Raw genomic sequence first — 17,437 nt, 5'->3', positions numbered from 1 at the left:
GTGCTGTTAGGAAAGACTGGTAGACGTGCAAAAGAAAAGACGGATCATTTTGTTCCCGTCCTCTGCCTACAGGCCAGAAATAAACAGAGGATCTTTGCCAAAATCCTGGCCTTAAGTAAGAGTGTAGCTCTATGAGACATCCCGGGCTACACAACTACAGTTGCAACACACTATATCGTTAAACACAACTCAGAATAATCTAACCAAGTGTATTGTGACACCTGTTAACCACTTTCAAGATGGTTATACCAAAAAAAAATCACACACACACACACACACACTTCTTCTAACCCTAATTGATGGAGTATGTAGCTTTTCATTTCTTAAAAACCATGTAGGAAGACCATTGCCATATTCCAGGATGACAATGTTTCATATATTTCAATTCTGCTAAAAGGTCATAAAACCAAAAGGAAACCTTTTTTTCTTCATTCATTGTTTTAATAGTACATAAAATGGCACTCTCTCACTGAATGAGAAATTGAAATACAGTTTCATGAATAGTGCTGAGCATTCATTAACACAGTTGCTACTTTGTGAATACAGGATTGTGTCTCTAAAACACGTCAAGATAGAAGCAGGCGTGATTTCATAAGGACGGAGATATCGAGGGATATGACTGCAAAAAAATGAAGCTCATGAGGTATGAATGAATAACACCAACATGGTAGATGTCAGTTCTAGATTATAAGTGGAAATGTGCAAATGATCTACAGAGGTTGTCTAAGTACTTCCATTTCTGTATGAGGAAAATACATGATCAAACTGCTAGCAGCTAAAACACACCCGGAGTTTGATGAGTGTCACTTGACAGAGAACAGCTGCTCCCACTCGAGTGCCCTTAAAATTCATACAGGTCCTTCGCGTTGCTTTCAAAAAGCCAATTTTACAAATATCACAGTGAAATTAAAACAAAACAAAACAATAATAACAAAATGAAATGATAAAAAAAAACTAGAAAGGCAAATCTGCACAATCCTGAGATAATATATTTTAAAACAAGAAATTCTTTCAACAATATCTTTCATTTATACGCAAATGAACATAAAAATATTGCCTGTTCAGTGTTTTCATGCTAAGAAAAAAAAAAAAACACTATAGTGCTACATGTCATTTTTGTTCATACAGAATACCTGAAATCACAAAGAACATAAATTCTTGTGGTCATAAAAAGCTTCACACATAACAAAGATCAACATCTAGCCAGTTTTAAATAAATCAACACTATAATTACTAACCTGGGCCCAAACTTACTTTGCCGGTTCCTTGTGACAACTCAGTCTTTTATTTATTTATTTTCATCATATTAATGTCAGTGGAGTAACTTGGATGTCATCATGACAACTTTTGTTGTTCTTACTTTGAAAATGAATTCTGTGTTAACATATTTTAACAAATATGTTTTTATGAAATGATCTGGCCTTAATGTTAGCATCACATTATTACATTTAAAACTAAATGGAGTGTTAGACAGCAGGTCCAACTGTTACAGGAACATTTCAAGCTCACAAAATCAAGCAATACACAACTACGGTCATTATAACGTTTGCATTGTGAATGCATTTTCTACCAAGGAAATAAATAAAGCCTTGGTAACTTGTGTTCTTGCTAGAGATACATGCTATAAAACTCACACGAAGCTGGTAACTTGGCCCCACTGACTAAAACACCAGTTCACATCCTCTAAAACACACGTACAGAATCAGTTCAAATCCGTGGTAATGTGTAGGAATCAACATATTCAAACAACCAGTCCGCTTCAGTACATTCAACTGAAGTCTCTGACACAGAAGAGTTAACATGTTGTACCGTGTCCTGTGAAACTATGAATAAAAGAGTTAGCACTGCAAATTAAGTGTGTGGTGTATTATAAGCAATGTGAGATGTGGAAGACACAAATTCCCTTGTTATTCAGACTGTAACATTCATATGAAGACCGTTATCAAACCCTTTGATAATTCCATAAATCTGAAATAGCTAAAAAATAGTCACATACATTGTTAGCCAAAATAACTCAAGGCCTCCACTATAGTTCAGTCTTTATGGTTATCATATGAGCTTCTTCTCCCTCTCAAACACTGTACTCGTACTTTCCCAGTTTCTTGGGTTCGCTGCTCGGGATGCACCAGTCATCCGCCTCCATGCTCGTTTGATAATGCCGTAAGGCTGACTTGTTGAACACAGGAAGCCTCTCTATTGATTCAGTGGATAAAGCCTGCAGAGGAAAAGGAGAAAATAGACAGTGAATTGAACGTTTTTAATAAATTAATGAATTTTAGAAGAATTGCAGCCAAATTCTAAACTGCAGTCACATTTACTGTTGTTCTACACATTTTTGTGGGCGAAATCCAGTCATTTCAATAGGAGTCCACATGATTGGGAGTTTCCTGAAGGATTTCCTGACAGATTTTGTAACTGGTTTTAGTTGGTCGCATGGATTCGCCAATGGACCTGGTTAAATTTGTGACCGGAAACTGTGTGACCTTTTATGCCCTTTTTCAAAGTCTTGGTTTTGTTTTTGGGTCTACCAGAATAGGTTTTCATGCTTGATTATTAAAAAAACGCATAATTTTTCACATATTTGACATTGTTGCAGCTCCTCTCTTCCCAGTCTGTCAGTAACGCTCTGTTTAGTTCCTGTCTCTATGAAGCCCCTCCTTCTGAAAAGCGCAATGAGCTCTGATTGGTCAGCTGGACCAGTGTGTTGTGATTGGTCAACCACTTTCAGCGTGTTTCGGAAATGTCACGAGTTTTTAACACACTACTAACTAACACAACCAACCCTTTTTTAATTCATTATTTAAATGAGGAATATTGTGGTGTGTTTAGTTTTAGTTCTTTAGTTCTTCACTAAAGAAAAGCAAAATAGTTCCTCTTTTAAAGGTATAGTCCACCCAAAAATGCTAATTCAGTCATGAATCCTGTGGAACACAAAAATATATAATTTTTTAAGAATGTTGGTAACCAAACAGTTTCCCATTGACTTCCACTACTCAATAGAAACCAAAACTGTTTGGTTACCAACATTCTTCAAAATATCTTCTTTTGTGTTCTGCAGAAGAAAGAAAGTAGACAGAATTTTCACCTTTAGCACAAATGTTGCGGGCAGTTTTGCGGTCACAGATTATACGCGGTCCAGTGAATCTGACCTTTAATGCAGCATTGTATGTTACCTTTAGGTATATGACTGCCGATGTGCCGTATCCCTCCATAGAGTAGAGCTGCAGATCTCCCTGGAAGTACTTGGCATAAAGGCGGGAAATAGGAAGACCGTAGCCAAAACCAGCCTGCAAAGAATACAAGCCATAGTGAGTGTGTGAGAGAAAGAGAAAACATTACAACTGCATTACAATACTAATCTGGTGTAAACAACAGACTGAACTGTTAGTCATTCTGCTCATTTATAAATCTGTAAGCTCACAGAAAACATGACTGTGGATCAAAGTTTTATAACATTGCACAACAAAGACGATCTGCACACAGTGTGCTGCAATAGACAACCGTGTTACCGCGGCTCTTACCAGAGGAGCATTGCGAGTGTCTTCAGCCACAGGACTCGGTGCAGTGGAATACATGTAACTAAAAAGCCTGTCGATTTTCCTCAAAGGAACCCCACCTCCTCTGTCGGACATCTAAAATAACACAAGAGTCATTACAAAACATTGCCAGCATGTTGTGAGTTAAAACAGAGATAAAATATTCAACTTTTGATGAACCGTTAATCTGTGAGTATTCACACCGCCGTCGTTCCTAGTGATATCGCTCTATTGTTATTGGTAGACTGCACATCATGGCCATATCTTTAGAAAGTGCAATCAAAAATAATATATTTCCCATAAAAACTAATATATCATTCCAATCTGACTAGGAATTAGACTGAAAATAATTAAAAGTAGCATAGTTGAGCCCTGATAGGGGGAACAGACTTCGACATAAGAGCTGGGGCCAGCTGGATAAACTGCTTAGATAAGTCATAAAAGTTAGTCATCCAATTTTTTCTTCAAGATTGGTCCTAACTGTTTAGAATCAGTTACATTAAAAGGTAGATCGGTTTAATTTGGAAAGTAAGACGACTAATTTCTAGTCAAATTAGTTCTTAAGACACAGTCGAGATGGTGACGTGTGAGCTCCACTGACACTGACTGTCTTCGCTCCTATTGGTTGTCCCTCGCAAAACTCACTGCTTATTTGCATAAAGTTAAACTTTTCTGAACTTTGTCGCTTGACAGTCACCAATGTCCACCGTCACTCGAGTCGCCAGCTCTTCATTGAAAACTAACGGGATCATGTCGCTGGCGGTGTGAACGGGGTTCGAGTGTGTGTGTCAAAGAAAGCTCACCTTGATGGTCAGATCTTCTTTTCCTAGAGAAACTCTCACTTTGATTGGTGGGAGATGTAGGCTGTCCTCATGGGTTTCAATAGTTGCTCTCATTGCATTCTGTTATGGAGAAACAACTTGATTATCTTCAAATGCACGATGGCCATGTCATCCCAAACCTGATGGACTTTCTTTGTTCCGTGGAACACAAAAGGAGATGTTTAGCTGAATGTTCATGCTGCTCTTTTCCATATAGAGATGTTCACTGTTGGGTGTAATGCATTACTAAGTAATTAAATGCTGTAATTTAATGACTTTTCCCTAGAAAAAGTAAATGATTACTCCTTAATTTTTCTTTAATTTAATTACTTCTGATGTAATTGCATTAATTACAGAATAGACAATAGAACATCATTTATATAAAAGTGGATTCAAAATTTAACATCTGTTAACATAATGTTAAAATGTATGATTAGAATGTAACCTTCTACCTTTAAATACTTGATCAGTTCAAGAATAATGTATGCAATTTTACATAATTTATTTGAAAGAATTAAAAGAGCAGTTTCATGCCTATCCTTGTATTGTTTAACGGGTCAGGGTTGATATGTGATTTAGAAAGTAATAAGTAATGCAATACTTTTTTAGAGAGAGTAATAAGTACAGTACAGTACAGTAATCTAATTACACTGTTGAAGATGTAATTAATAGCTAGTAATTCATTACTTCTTTAGAGTAACTTACCCAACACTGGTGATGTTATACAGGCATAATGTTCTGTCAAGCCCAAAGAAAGCACCATAAAAATAGTCCATACACCTTCCAAGTCTTTTGAACCCATACGATAAATTTGGATGGGGAACGGACCAAAATTTAAGTAATTATTCACTGAAAATCTACGTTTTAAATCTCATTCGCGGTTTTGTAACCACCAATATTTTGTAAAACCTTTTCATTTTGTGTTCGGCAGAAGAAAGAAAGTTATACAGGTTTGGAACGACATGAGGATGAGTAAATGATGACAGAATTTTCTGCTCTTGTGTTTATATAAGACTATAATTGTGTGTGGGCTATAGCTACAATAAAGTGATTCAAGTACCTTGAAGAGCTCAAAGAGCATGTGGTACAGATGAGAAGGCACATAAACTATATGTATAGGGTCATTGGGTCCTTTAACTGCAATAACAACAGATATATTGATTCAGCAACAGTTGTGTAAACCAGAAAGCGAGGCCATAGCATGCTATCCCACGTGAACTTATAATTTTAAGAATGCATTGAAGAAATCAACATTGGCATGCTGCCCATAATAGTCAGCTATGAAGCACATGATAGAGGTTATGCTGGCTAATTTGTTACTATGTGTTGATCAAACAGGTGACCAGCTGCAACGGTGGTCACTCAACCTTGTAGGTTCTCTTTGCTTGACAAAATAATACACTCCTATTTACATGACTAAAAGATAAACCGTGAGATCATGCCAACTTTTTGCCAATGTGTAACTAAGTATACAGCGCAAATCATATCATCCAATAGATTTCTCCATAGACACACAGTGATAAGATTATAAAGCACTATTTCTGTCTACACGGATAGGCGATTCAAGAACTTATTCAATGTGTTGCATATTAGCTTAATTTTCTTATCAAATGTTATATACACTATATTGAATTTAAGCTAATTCAAATACTCTATTATTTCTTACTATCTTAAATTTTGCTGTACATATAATTTCACTACTAAAACCTTTAAAAAAACCTTACTGATCCCAAACTTTTAAAAGGTAGTGTATTTTTAAGGGCAAAGTTGAATTCAAGGTCATGCTGGATTGATTAGCATAAATGCACACTAAAGAGTCCAGGCATGTTTTATAGCATGCGGGACAAGAATGTGGCATTTTACAGCATACCCATAATCCCCCACCCAACACATTCTGTTGGCACCATCCCACAATGTCAAACAAGTCTATAGATTAGCATGGAATCAGCCGTGGTGTAAATACGCTGTACGCTCATCATGCTCAGAGCAAGAGCAAAAGTTTGAGAAAGCTCTCACTCACAGTTCACTTCTTTGATTTCCACTTCGGGAGAAGTCAAGTAGTACTGATCACACAGCAACTTGGCACTTTCATAGGCATCTAGGGAGGAAAAGAGCGAGACACAACTTGAGTCGGCCAATGTAGGACATACAATGTCAATTTCACTTGCAGTTTAGTAGTAAAAAACAAAGTTACACAGGCAAGAAACATGGTAAATTACCTTTTACAACATCCACAGCATCACAATTTGGGTCGATACTGCCTATGTGTTTGGGGTGGGCTGGATTGGTGCTTCCATCAAAGATTAACGCTAAAATTAACACACATTTTAAGTACATTTTCTTAGCAGGGATGCATGATATATGGGTACTACATCGGTTATTTGCTAATATTAATGATCCTTAACTAAACTAGATCTAAACTACCGTGCAAAAGTTTGGGGTCAGAAAGATTTTTTTTTTTAAGAAATTAATACTTTTATTCAGCAAGGATGCATTAAATTGATCAAACGTGACAGTAAAGACATTTACGTTGTTAGAAAAATATTTCTATTTCAAATAAACGCTGTTTCTTTGAACTTTCTGTTCATCAAATAATTATTAATATTGTTTTCAACATTGATAATAAGAAGAAATGTTTCTTTAGCAGCAAATCAGTATATTAGAATGATTTCTGAAGGATCATGTGACACTGGAAACTAGAGTAAGTGTGCTGAAAATTCAGCTTTGATCACAGGAATAAATGGCATTTTAAATTATATTCAAATGTAAAAGGTATTATAAATTGTAATAACATATTTAATAATATTCCTGTTTTTGCTATATAAGTATTTTTTTTTAGCAAATAAATGCAGCCATGGTGAGCATAAGAGACTTCTTAAAAAAAAACATGAAAAAAATCTTACTGACCCCAAACTTTTGATCGGTAGTGTACATCTGGTAATATTATATTTAACTGTTCATGCTTATTTCCCCCATTTAGTTTGCCATCATCTAAAAAAATGACCTATAAAAGCACTAATGATTTAATAACATTGTTAAAAGAATATTTAGCCAAATTTTAAATTAATATCCATTTTTCATTCTGGACATTATAATGTTGCAATGCCTAAATTCACTTGAAGCATTTAAAATGATTTTTGTGTTTTAGTTTTAATCTATTTAGACCACATAAATAGTGCAGAATTTTAAAATACATTGTCTATTTATCAGTTATGCAGCTATGGTACATTGTTTATTACATTATCAGCAGATTTCTAGTCTATTGCTTCGGCTAAGACAGAAATATCCATTGTACTGGCCAGGGCTTTAGGAAACGTCCTGAACACTTACTGTGCTGATTCATCAGCATGCGTGTGGAGATTCGGCTCATGTAGAAGCGGTCCAAGAAATACTGGACGTTCTGATTGGTCACAGGATCCACGCCAAAGGCCTCCTTGTACTCCAGCACTCCCTGTGCCATGGTGGGCACCACATTGTTATGCCTGTTCCTGACATTGATCAGCGTTTCTGTGAATCTAAGAGACATGCCATCCAGTTAAACGCACTATTAGAAGTCATTAAAGTTAAACATGAGATAAACGTGTGTAAGATTCATGAAGAACTAGTATGCCCTTTTACAAAAAAAATGTTGTTTTTGGGGTCTACTAAAATAAGTTTTCACACTTGAATGTTAAAAAAAGAAATATTTTCACATATTTGACCTTGTACACTGTTTAGTTCCTGTCTGTACGAAGCCCCTCCTTCAAAAAAGCGCAATGTGCTCTGATTGGTCGACTGGATCAGTGTCTTGTGATTGGTCAACAACTTTAAGCGTGTTTGGGGAGATGTCACGCCCCCTTACCATAACACACTACTAACGCAACTCAGTCAGGGCTCGCCACCTTTATTTGGCGTATGCATTGGCCAGAAATTATTTAAATGAGGAATATTGTGTTCGTTTCCAGAAGAAAACTCAAGACTAATCAAGGCGTTTCAGGGAGTTCAGAAACAGTGACACTGATATAGAGAACAACTGTCACTGGAGGGACTTTGTAACTTTGCAGACATTTTTCATGCTCAAACAGCAACATTAAACACGAAAGAAAATTGCAAATGTAAAAAGCATAATAGGTTCTCTTTAATATTGGACTTACTTAGTCAGGATTTTTTTATCCTCAGGGTCTTTCTCCAAAAAGTCAACAAGCTCCATCAGACTCTGCGCATACCTGTCGTTAAGAGTGAACAAGCAGTCAGGGTTTATCTTTAGACTGGCCAATATGAGCTCAATTTCTTTGGGTTATAATCAGAGGCATAAAGTCAGAAAAAAAAGAAAAAAATTCCAAATAAATTGACATCGAAGCGAATCAAATTGAGATCAGATTCACACTGAATTGAGAACTTATGAATCGGAATCAAATTGAATGGTGAGATCTGTGCCAATACCCAGCCATATTTGAAACAGAACCATAATGCACTGCACACATTAAGTAATTTTGTGTATTCTTTCCTTTGTACAACAAAGCCAATATAGTCATTTGTCTGACTGGCTGAAGGAAGCTGTATATTTTGCAAGGATAATTTAAAGGTTAGAGTAAATGGGAGACAAGCTGCACTGGGAGCAACCGTCATGTGGTCATGTGACACAGTGGACATACTGTACTAGCTACCATCCACCTGAGAGACCGTGTTCTTCTGTGTCAGTGTGTCACACTGTTTACATGTCAGACCTTTAGGAAAGTTACAGTGCACACTTGTTTGTGTTCAGTGTCTCCTGATATTCGACACTGCATAACATTTCGATGAACACATTTGAAAGTTACATTTAGCTCAGGTTTTGATCTCAGCATGAGTCACAGATTCTACAGTCTTGAGGACTTTAAAATTCAAGTCATAAAAATGTAATATACAGGTGAAACTCGAAAAATTAGAATATCGTGCAAAAGTTAATTTATTTCAGTAATTCAACTTAAAAGGTGAAACTAATCTATTATTATATAGACTCATTACATGCAAAGTGAGATATTTCAAGCCTTTATTTGTTATAATTGTGATGATTATGACTTACAGCTTATGAAAACCTTTTCACAATATTCTAATTTTGAATTTGGGGTTTTCATAAGCTGTAAGCCATAATCATCAAAATTATAACAAATAAAGGCTTGAAATATCTCACTTTGCATGTATTGAGTCTATATAATATATTAGTTTCACCTTTTAAGTTGAATTACTGAAATAAATTCACTTTTGCACGATATTCAAATTTTTCAAGTTTCACCTGTAATATAATTTGTACGAACAACAAAAAAAAGTAAGAAAATAATAAATTAAAAAATTATTTAAAAATATGTAATCTAATAACAATAATAATAATTCATTTAAATTTATAAAAAATAAATGTATATATAATATTTTTTGTTGTTGTTGAAAATTCTTTTTTGTTCAGGCAGAGAGAAACAGAGTATAATGCAGAGTAAATTTTAGTTATCTAAAATACAAAATCTTGTTTGTATTTTGCCTGTCCTCGGTGTCATGTGTAGTTTTCTTTTTTGAAAAGAAGTTTAAACAAGAGGTATAAAGTAAAAACTGTAAATAATAATGAAAAATGAAAAAAGTACTAACATAAAAAAGAATGAATTGAAAAAATTAAGTAATAATAAAATCATTTATATAAATAATAATAAACAAAAACATGTTTTAATAATTTTGTGTCATCATAAGTGTTAATGTGTGCTTGTTTGTGATTCGCCTGTCCCCGTGTTTAGTTTTCATTGTAAAAAAATGTAACCTCAGCAAAGTCAGCAGAAACATACAGTTTACATAATGCGCATAATTACATAATTTTCAAAGCATTCCAGTTGACTTGTTGAACACAAAGCCTCTGCCAAATCTTGTAAGGCAAAGGACAATAACAGCTCAATTTGAGTTTATAAATCATTCTGTCCTTCCAAATCCTGTCCATTCAGAACTTGTTAAACAAGTTCTATTCATAAACTGAAAAACTTTCCATGCTGAACAACATATTTAAATAAAAGTCCTTGTTGTTTTCCTTATTTTCAGTACTATCAGCAAATGAAATACATATTTTACCCATGATTTGCTATTTTTGATTTATGGCCAATTGCTTTTAATAGAGAACACTTGAGTGACAGGATAGTTTACGGGAAAGGGATCAGGACGTGACAAAGGTCAGACTCCGACCCACATCCTCGTGAGAACAACGACTCTTGCTACCAGTACCTGCTGTGCTGCACGTATACAGTGTATTTGTCAACTTCAAAATGACATACACCTATAAAAACTTGTTTCTAATATTCTAATTGATTTATGTTAAGCCAACTAATAAAGATTATTACTCGCCTGCCTGTGTCTACTGACTTCTTTATGGTTTAAAATGATGTAAACAACACTAATAACTTTGACCTCAGGTTCAAACTTCTGAAGCATTATATATCTATGTGCATGTTAAATAAACAGAAATATTGTCTGGAAACAAATTACTATCCAACCTGAACTATCCAACCTTGATAGAATAGCAGCTAAATACTAAAAACTGCTGACGAAGCTTGGTGACATCCTGCGATTTTGCTAAGAGGTATAAACAATGTGCTGACACTTCATACCGACACTTCATACCGGCGCCCGCCTACTTTTTCAGCAGCGCTGGTTACAGAAGTATTTTTTCCATTAATTTCTCTCATAAGAATTTTAAAAACATCTTTGTTAAAGCATTCGTGAATCATAAGTATTTGAAAATCAGAAATAATAGTGAGGGAAAGAACTACAATCCCATGAAGCATTGCGAACTGTATAATCGAATTATAAACGATGGAGAAATATTAAACTATGCATATAAGAGCTAACGAGATATTTTCTCGCATTTTGCTTGTCGTGACTCTCTGATTGGTGCAATTTTCTGTACAGCATCATGGGTAATGTAGTTTCCCCAAAAAAAATCCGCTATTAAACATGATTATTTAAAAAAATAAAGTTGAAATAATGCACACCTTAACAGAAGCCAATACCATCGATTAACAACTTTGTAGCTCAAAGTAGGGCTATTTTTAAAGGTTTATAAGTTATTGTTAAAAATATAAATGTATTCAGTCTGGAGCTGACCTATTCTTGATCATCATGAACAATGAGCACTAAAAACAAACAAAAAAGTCAAGTCCTTTTAGCCTATTGATTTAAGTAAACAAAATGAACTTTGGCACTTTTTAAACTCAATATGCTGTTATGATATTCCATATAAAAGTCTAGCGCTGTGTCTAAAACCGTGTACTGTCTGAGTAGGTAAGCACTACATTTTAACTTACTTTGCAACCATTAAAAAAAAGTAAACTCTATACAGAATTAATATGAGTAGATGAATGCAATTCGGACGTACTTCATCCGCCATGTTGTCATTATCAGGTCACGTGCTTCACTCCCATTCATAAATCCCCTCCCGTGGCCTCATGGGATAGTAGTACTGTTTTTCCGAATACCTTGATTAATTTGCCGTACTGTTTTACGCATTGCATACTATATAGTAGGGAAGTATTCGAATTCGGACACAGCGTATTTGACTTCATTAAAAAATGTCATTGAGGTTTAGTAAGATGAGAGATCTGTCATCATAATCCCTCAAACTACAATGTCTCGATTAAATGTGCTCTGCAACTTTAAAGATCCTTTTGTACAAGAATTCACTGTCACTTCTCTTTTTAAGTCATGTGCAGCAGTGCATTATAGGTCATACATGTCATGATATGAGTTGTAAACAGTTAACAGAAAGTCTACAGTAGGCTGGGATTCATCACACCGGTCTCATTTGGAGCACATGTCCCTGCACGATGTACAGTTATGGACCTCACCAGCTTTGAAGAAGCTTCAGTGAAGGAGTGCTGAGCAGTTTGTCTGGGAGGAAGTCTATCTCCTTCATGATGTTGGCTAACCGGACGGGAAGTTCTTGCCTCAAAAACGTAAAGGAGGTCTTCTCACAGGCATTGGCAGATCCTGCGAGCAAGACAGGACTATGTTAGTAAGAATTTCACATACAGTTAAGTCCAATATTTTGGCTTAAATCTTAACTAGACATTAGTTTGAACATAAACAATGTTCGGTCAATAACTCATCATAAAGATGATTCATTTGATATACAGTTATTAAAACAACAAAAACTGTAAAATTATTTGGGGAGGAGATATTATTTTTTTTATATATCTCCCAAAAAACAAACAAGATAGTTTATGTGCTGTCATCTACCAAATAATTGAGAAAGGTTGAGTCTCAAAACTAGTGAGCTGCCTATATAGACAGCCGCATTCAGGTGAAGTATGCATTTATGATGCACACAATGCAAGTAGGCTGGTCAAAAATGTACTATGGATTTACCATGCTACACTTATGGTAATACTGTGGTATTTTGATATGTTATATAGCACACAAACCTCCATATAATTCCCATAATACCACTAACTTTTTTGTTAGTATTTTACTATGAGGATACCATACTTTTTATAGACCATGCATACTGAATGATTTCCCATATTTATTATTTACTATACGGTATTTACACTGTGTCCTTACTCTAGGCTAAGGTCATGGTACTTTTTGTTAGTGCGCGCGCTCGCTCGCTAGGTTTTCGGACACCACAACAATGAGCTGGACCCATTAGATCAGTTTCAAACAGGTAAACAACAACTCACCAAAGTCAATGAACTGCTTCATTGACAGCGGGGACGGAGAGAACTTGGAAAATCTGTCCACCTGTTTAGGTATGTTCAGCTTTGAGCTGTTCTTCAGCATGATCTGGGCGAACTTCATGTTGATCTTCAAGTGAAATCCGCAGATATTGAAATGTTCTCACCGAGTTATTGTTGTCCTGGTCTCTCATCAGACGCAGTTCGCAAAGTTTGACATTCTAGCACAGCCTTACTTCATCGTAAAAATGAAGATCTCCGCAGAAATCCGGTGCGATCGGATGGAAGAGTCCTCCCGAATGGCTCTAATTCGGTTTATTTTGTCATTTAGTCAAAAATAACTGGCCAGCACAAGGTACAAAACAGGGTACAAACATAACAAGAGAGGGAGGGGAGAGGGGAGACTGTTACTCCACTCTGCATAGATATAATAGAGTAGAATTGAACCTACACATCAAGCTATTTCGTTCCATTCTTATCTGGAGCTAGAAAGTAATCATGTAATTATACAGATTATATAAAGAGACGTACTGTATGAGTTTATCATATGCTGTTCCTAGCGCAGGCGACAGAAATGGGCACCGCAATCTACAAGCTGTACATCTATATTGCCCTGCTTGGTGACGCATGCGCACAGCGGATGTAGAGTAAAGGTCTTTGAGAGTGGGGCTGAGACACATTTCAGTGATGTTGTACAGTGTGTTCCTCATCCTCTAATGACAAATCACTTACTGTAACCTTAAATTGTTTCCTTAATTACACAATTTAATACAATATAATAAGGACATTTTTCGTGATAAAGGGTTAGTTCACCAAAAAAAAAAAAAAAAAAAAAAAAATCTGTCATTATTACTCACCCTCATGTCGTTCCAAACCCGTAAGACTTTCATTCATCTTCGGAACACAAATGATCATATTTTTAATGAAATCTGACAGCTTTTTGTCCATCCATTGACAGCTACGCAGCCTACTTTGACGCTTCTAAAAGTTCATAAAGAGATCGTAATTAACTATTTCAGTAGGATTTATGTTAATGGAATTAATGTTAATTGTTGTTACTTGCAAAATGTTAATAAAACAATTATAAAACAAAAATAAAATAAAAAAAAGCATCGTAAAACTAATCCAAATGAATTGAGCGGTTAATCCAAAATTTCTGAAGAGACTCGATCGCTTTATAGCCATGATGAACATATTTAATTTAGGCTTTTATTCACGTTTAAACATTGATCAGCGAACATAAACAGAAGTTCAACCGATCTGTTGAATAAAAATAAATAAAAAATAGGCCTAGGATAGGCTACTACATTTTTATTGACCTATTTTTAAAATGTGTGAAATCGCTTTTTGGAATGACCATTTACATTTTAGGCACGTTTAGGCTGTCAGATCATCTTAAAGCTCAGCCTAAACAAGCAAACCATCTTTAGGCTAATTTAAGATATTTTTTGGCAGGGTGCTATGCTGAATGACAGAAGGATAAACTTGCTCATTTGGACTATGGCTCCATCTAGTGGTGTTTAACGATTGAAACCAACACTGTATTTTCATGTTCAGATTTCATGGTTGGTGGATGAGTGATTTAGAAAATAGTAAATTGTCCAAAACATCACCTCGTTAAATTTACAGATTTTATTTGTTTACAGTCTATGATTTTTGCATTCATTTTTTATTTTATTTTTAAGTTCCTTTTTATTTTTATTTTATTTTATTTTATTATTGTTATTTCAAGTTTACTTGCCAAATGTGAAAATGTGTAAAATAAATGTGTCAAGAAGAACTCTAGTAATGTTTTGAAAAATAAAAATAAAAAATAAATAAAAGATGAGCGAGACCCAACTAAAACCTGGTTCTAATACACGATAAGAGCATTAACCATTTTAGGCTGGTTCAAGCTGGGTATTTTTTTCTCAGCAAGGGTAATGGAGTTATTGTGAGTATTGGTTTTTAGTTAACGTGGTTCGACACCGACAGTGGAAAAGCCAAGGCTAATGTTTACATTTGTTCGTCAATGCAATAATATCCACTAGGTGGCGCTGTTGGTTTGTATTCAATTATTTCTATATTAACAGTATTTGGAAGGGGGTAAAGCGAGGTGGGATCTAGTTATCTCGAGGTAGCAAGGCGGTGTTTGAGCATCTGCCTCTGAAAAAAATGTAGGCCATTAGCCTTAAACTTAGCCAACAACAGCATCGCTGCATTTCTAAATGATCGTATGATATAATCTCAGACATGTTTTAAATCAAGGGTCGTATTAAAGCTGGTGGCAGATTGTGTACATCAGCAGTGATACAGCATATTCACAGTGGACAGCATCCACACTGGAGCAGGTAGGACGTGTCACACACACACACACACACACACACACACACACACACACACACACACCGGGTGCATGTTTCTCATGCTCACATATCTGTGAGGTTACATACGTGTGATTTGTTGCGATAAATGGCGCGCTATGTTTCATGCGTTATGCTGGATGACTTCATAATCGCATATGGATTGTGACGTCATTGTGCTTTTGGTACCCAAATGTTAGCAATAGTCACACTGATATCATTTGCACATTCAAATGTATCATTGTGACATGTGTGAAGTATAACTGGATTTTCAATAATAGCTTATTCTGTACGTGTCTGTAATCGCATGCGTCTATTAAGACAGCAAAATTAGCATTGTGATAAATGATATTCAACATAATGGGGCATCCATTTACAACTGTCTCTAGACCTTCTGAACACCACATGTCCCCATCATAAATGTGACGTTTGCATGCAAATTTTTGGATTTTGAAAAATTATTTCATGTATACCCCCCTAATGTATTTCCTTTTGTTGTTTTATGCCATTTATGTAGTTGTAATTACGCTTTAATAAAGTTTTTTTTCCCATTTGATGTTTTGTTTTTATTACCACTCCATTTCATCATATTTATGCATTTATAATTTGTTAAAGCTTAGGCTTTAATCAATAATTATATTAATAATTATTATTCATAGCTCCTATAGATACAGTCATCTGCCACACCCTATAAACAATAGTAATTATTTTATTTTATGTTATTTGTGCTGTTACATGATCAAATGAATGCCTCATAAATACTTAAAACTAGTTTTCCCATGAATGTATTATATTACACGGATAATCCTGTTGAAAACACAAATGGGCCTTCAAATTGTAACTGTAATTTTGACTGCAGCAGTGAATGCTTAACAATTGCCTTTACTGAACAAAGAGTCTAAAAATAGTTCTACTACTGTAGTCTCCATACGCCCCTGCTTACACTGGGACAAAACTGTGGGTCTGTGGTGTGTAATTATTTTGTAACAGGACAAAATGGCTGATAAGAGTGACCTAAAAGCCGAACTCGAGCGCAAGAAACAGCGCCTTGCTCAAATCAGAGAGGAAAAAAAGAGAAAGGAGGAAGAAAAAAAGAAGAAAGAGGTGAGATGACATTTAAATGAGACTCATTCAGAATGTGAGGACGTAACATGAATGTCTGAATACTACTGAATGTGTGCATTTCTAAACGTGAGCAGTCAGAGACGCAACAGAAAGCGGAGGCTGTTCCTGAGGACTCAGATTTGGACCGCAAGCGCCGGGAGACGGAGGCCCTCCTCCAGAGCATTGGAATCTCACCCGAACCTCCATTAGGTACAGACCACTGGACCGCACTGAAATATACATCTCACTCAACAATGCCTGCCATCAGAACGTTGCCTTGTTACCTTTGCCAAGATCAGGCTGTGTTATATTCTTGGTTCGCTTCATGACTTTGAATGGGACTTCATCCAAATCCCTTATTCTGTGGGCTGGCTTTGCCCAGTCTTTTTGCCTCTTGGATTTTGCCTTTTTACCACACTGTAGTCTACTGTACTCTAGGGTTTAACAAAGACACTTCCTAATGCAAACATGAGGAAACTAAGACCCAAAATAAACTCACCCCTGTGTTGATTTTGTGAGTGGTTGTAATCCCTTTCTCTGCTACTATCGCCATCTAGTGCAGAGCCCTGTACATTACAAACATGGGCTCCATACTCGCATTGCCTTTTTAACTTTACTTGACTTTAGATCAGCAGCCAATACATTTTCCAACTTTGTTTAAAAAGTGATTGGTTCATTTTTATAAAGGAATATTTAATAACATTTTTGTCTCTACATAGTGCCGACACCGATGTCTCCATCAAAGTCTATGAGCACACCCAGCGAGACGGGCAGCCAGGACTCTGTGGACGGAGCGGCAGCTGGCAGGTATTTCACCAACATAAATATATAAACACCATTTATCTAGACATAAACATTTTTACAGTATTTGAGAAACAAACTAAATTTCTCCTGTAACAATTTATTTTTTAGTCATATTTATTTGTAATATTATTTAATATTAATTGAATTTTTAATTATTTATATACACT

At 35.6% G+C, this 17,437-nt stretch overlaps 2 protein-coding genes across 5 annotated transcripts in view; one reads left to right on the top strand and one right to left on the bottom strand.

The window, feature by feature from the left end:
• Positions 1-971: 971 nt before the first annotated feature.
• pdk4 (pyruvate dehydrogenase kinase, isozyme 4) lies at positions 972-13,645 on the bottom strand. Its single transcript, XM_079589848.1, has 11 exons — positions 13,027-13,645; positions 12,193-12,334; positions 8,491-8,562; positions 7,688-7,872; positions 6,577-6,666; positions 6,378-6,455; positions 5,418-5,494; positions 4,340-4,438; positions 3,522-3,632; positions 3,174-3,287; positions 972-2,215 (listed from the first exon to the last, which is right to left on the bottom strand). The coding sequence occupies exons 1-11, from the start codon at positions 13,142-13,144 to the stop codon at positions 2,072-2,074; spliced, it is 1,230 nt and encodes a 409-aa protein (XP_079445974.1). The 5' UTR covers positions 13,145-13,645; the 3' UTR covers positions 972-2,071.
• A 1,445-nt stretch (positions 13,646-15,090) lies between these two features.
• The window catches only part of dync1i1a (dynein cytoplasmic 1 intermediate chain 1a), a 68,959-nt gene continuing 66,612 nt past the window's right edge, over positions 15,091-17,437 (top strand). The window contains exons 1-5 of one of the 4 annotated variants that reach the window (XM_079589752.1): positions 15,126-15,176; positions 15,268-15,350; positions 16,353-16,466; positions 16,562-16,676; positions 17,186-17,273. In XM_079589752.1, coding sequence (XP_079445878.1) covers positions 16,359-16,466; positions 16,562-16,676; positions 17,186-17,273 — 311 coding nt within the window. In that variant the 5' untranslated portion in view covers positions 15,126-15,176; positions 15,268-15,350; positions 16,353-16,358. Of the gene's footprint in view, positions 15,351-16,352; positions 16,467-16,561; positions 16,677-17,185; positions 17,274-17,437 lie in introns of all 4 variants that reach the window. The other 3 variants (XM_079589753.1, XM_079589751.1, XM_079589754.1) reach the window with 3 other exon arrangements.

Source organism: Phoxinus phoxinus (assembly GCF_949152265.1).
Source record: "Phoxinus phoxinus genome assembly, chromosome: 19".
Lineage (NCBI taxonomy): Eukaryota > Metazoa > Chordata > Actinopteri > Cypriniformes > Leuciscidae > Phoxinus > Phoxinus phoxinus.
This window is presented reverse-complemented; position numbering and strand designations above follow the sequence as displayed.

What these genes read in the sequence shown, in the direction of transcription:
- pdk4 (XM_079589848.1), bottom strand. Translation starts at nt 13,144, where the DNA reads ATGAAGTTCGCCCAGATCATGCTGAAGAACAGCTCAAAGCTGAACATA. An exon ending in TGCTGTGGATGTTGTAAAAG is followed by an intron (nt 6,456 to 6,576) that starts GTAATTTACCAT and finishes TTTCCTCCCTAG; the next exon opens with ATGCCTATGAAAGTGCCAAG. An exon ending in AAGAAGATCTGACCATCAAG is followed by an intron (nt 3,633 to 4,339) that starts GTGAGCTTTCTT and finishes GTGTTATTTTAG; the next exon opens with ATGTCCGACAGAGGAGGTGG.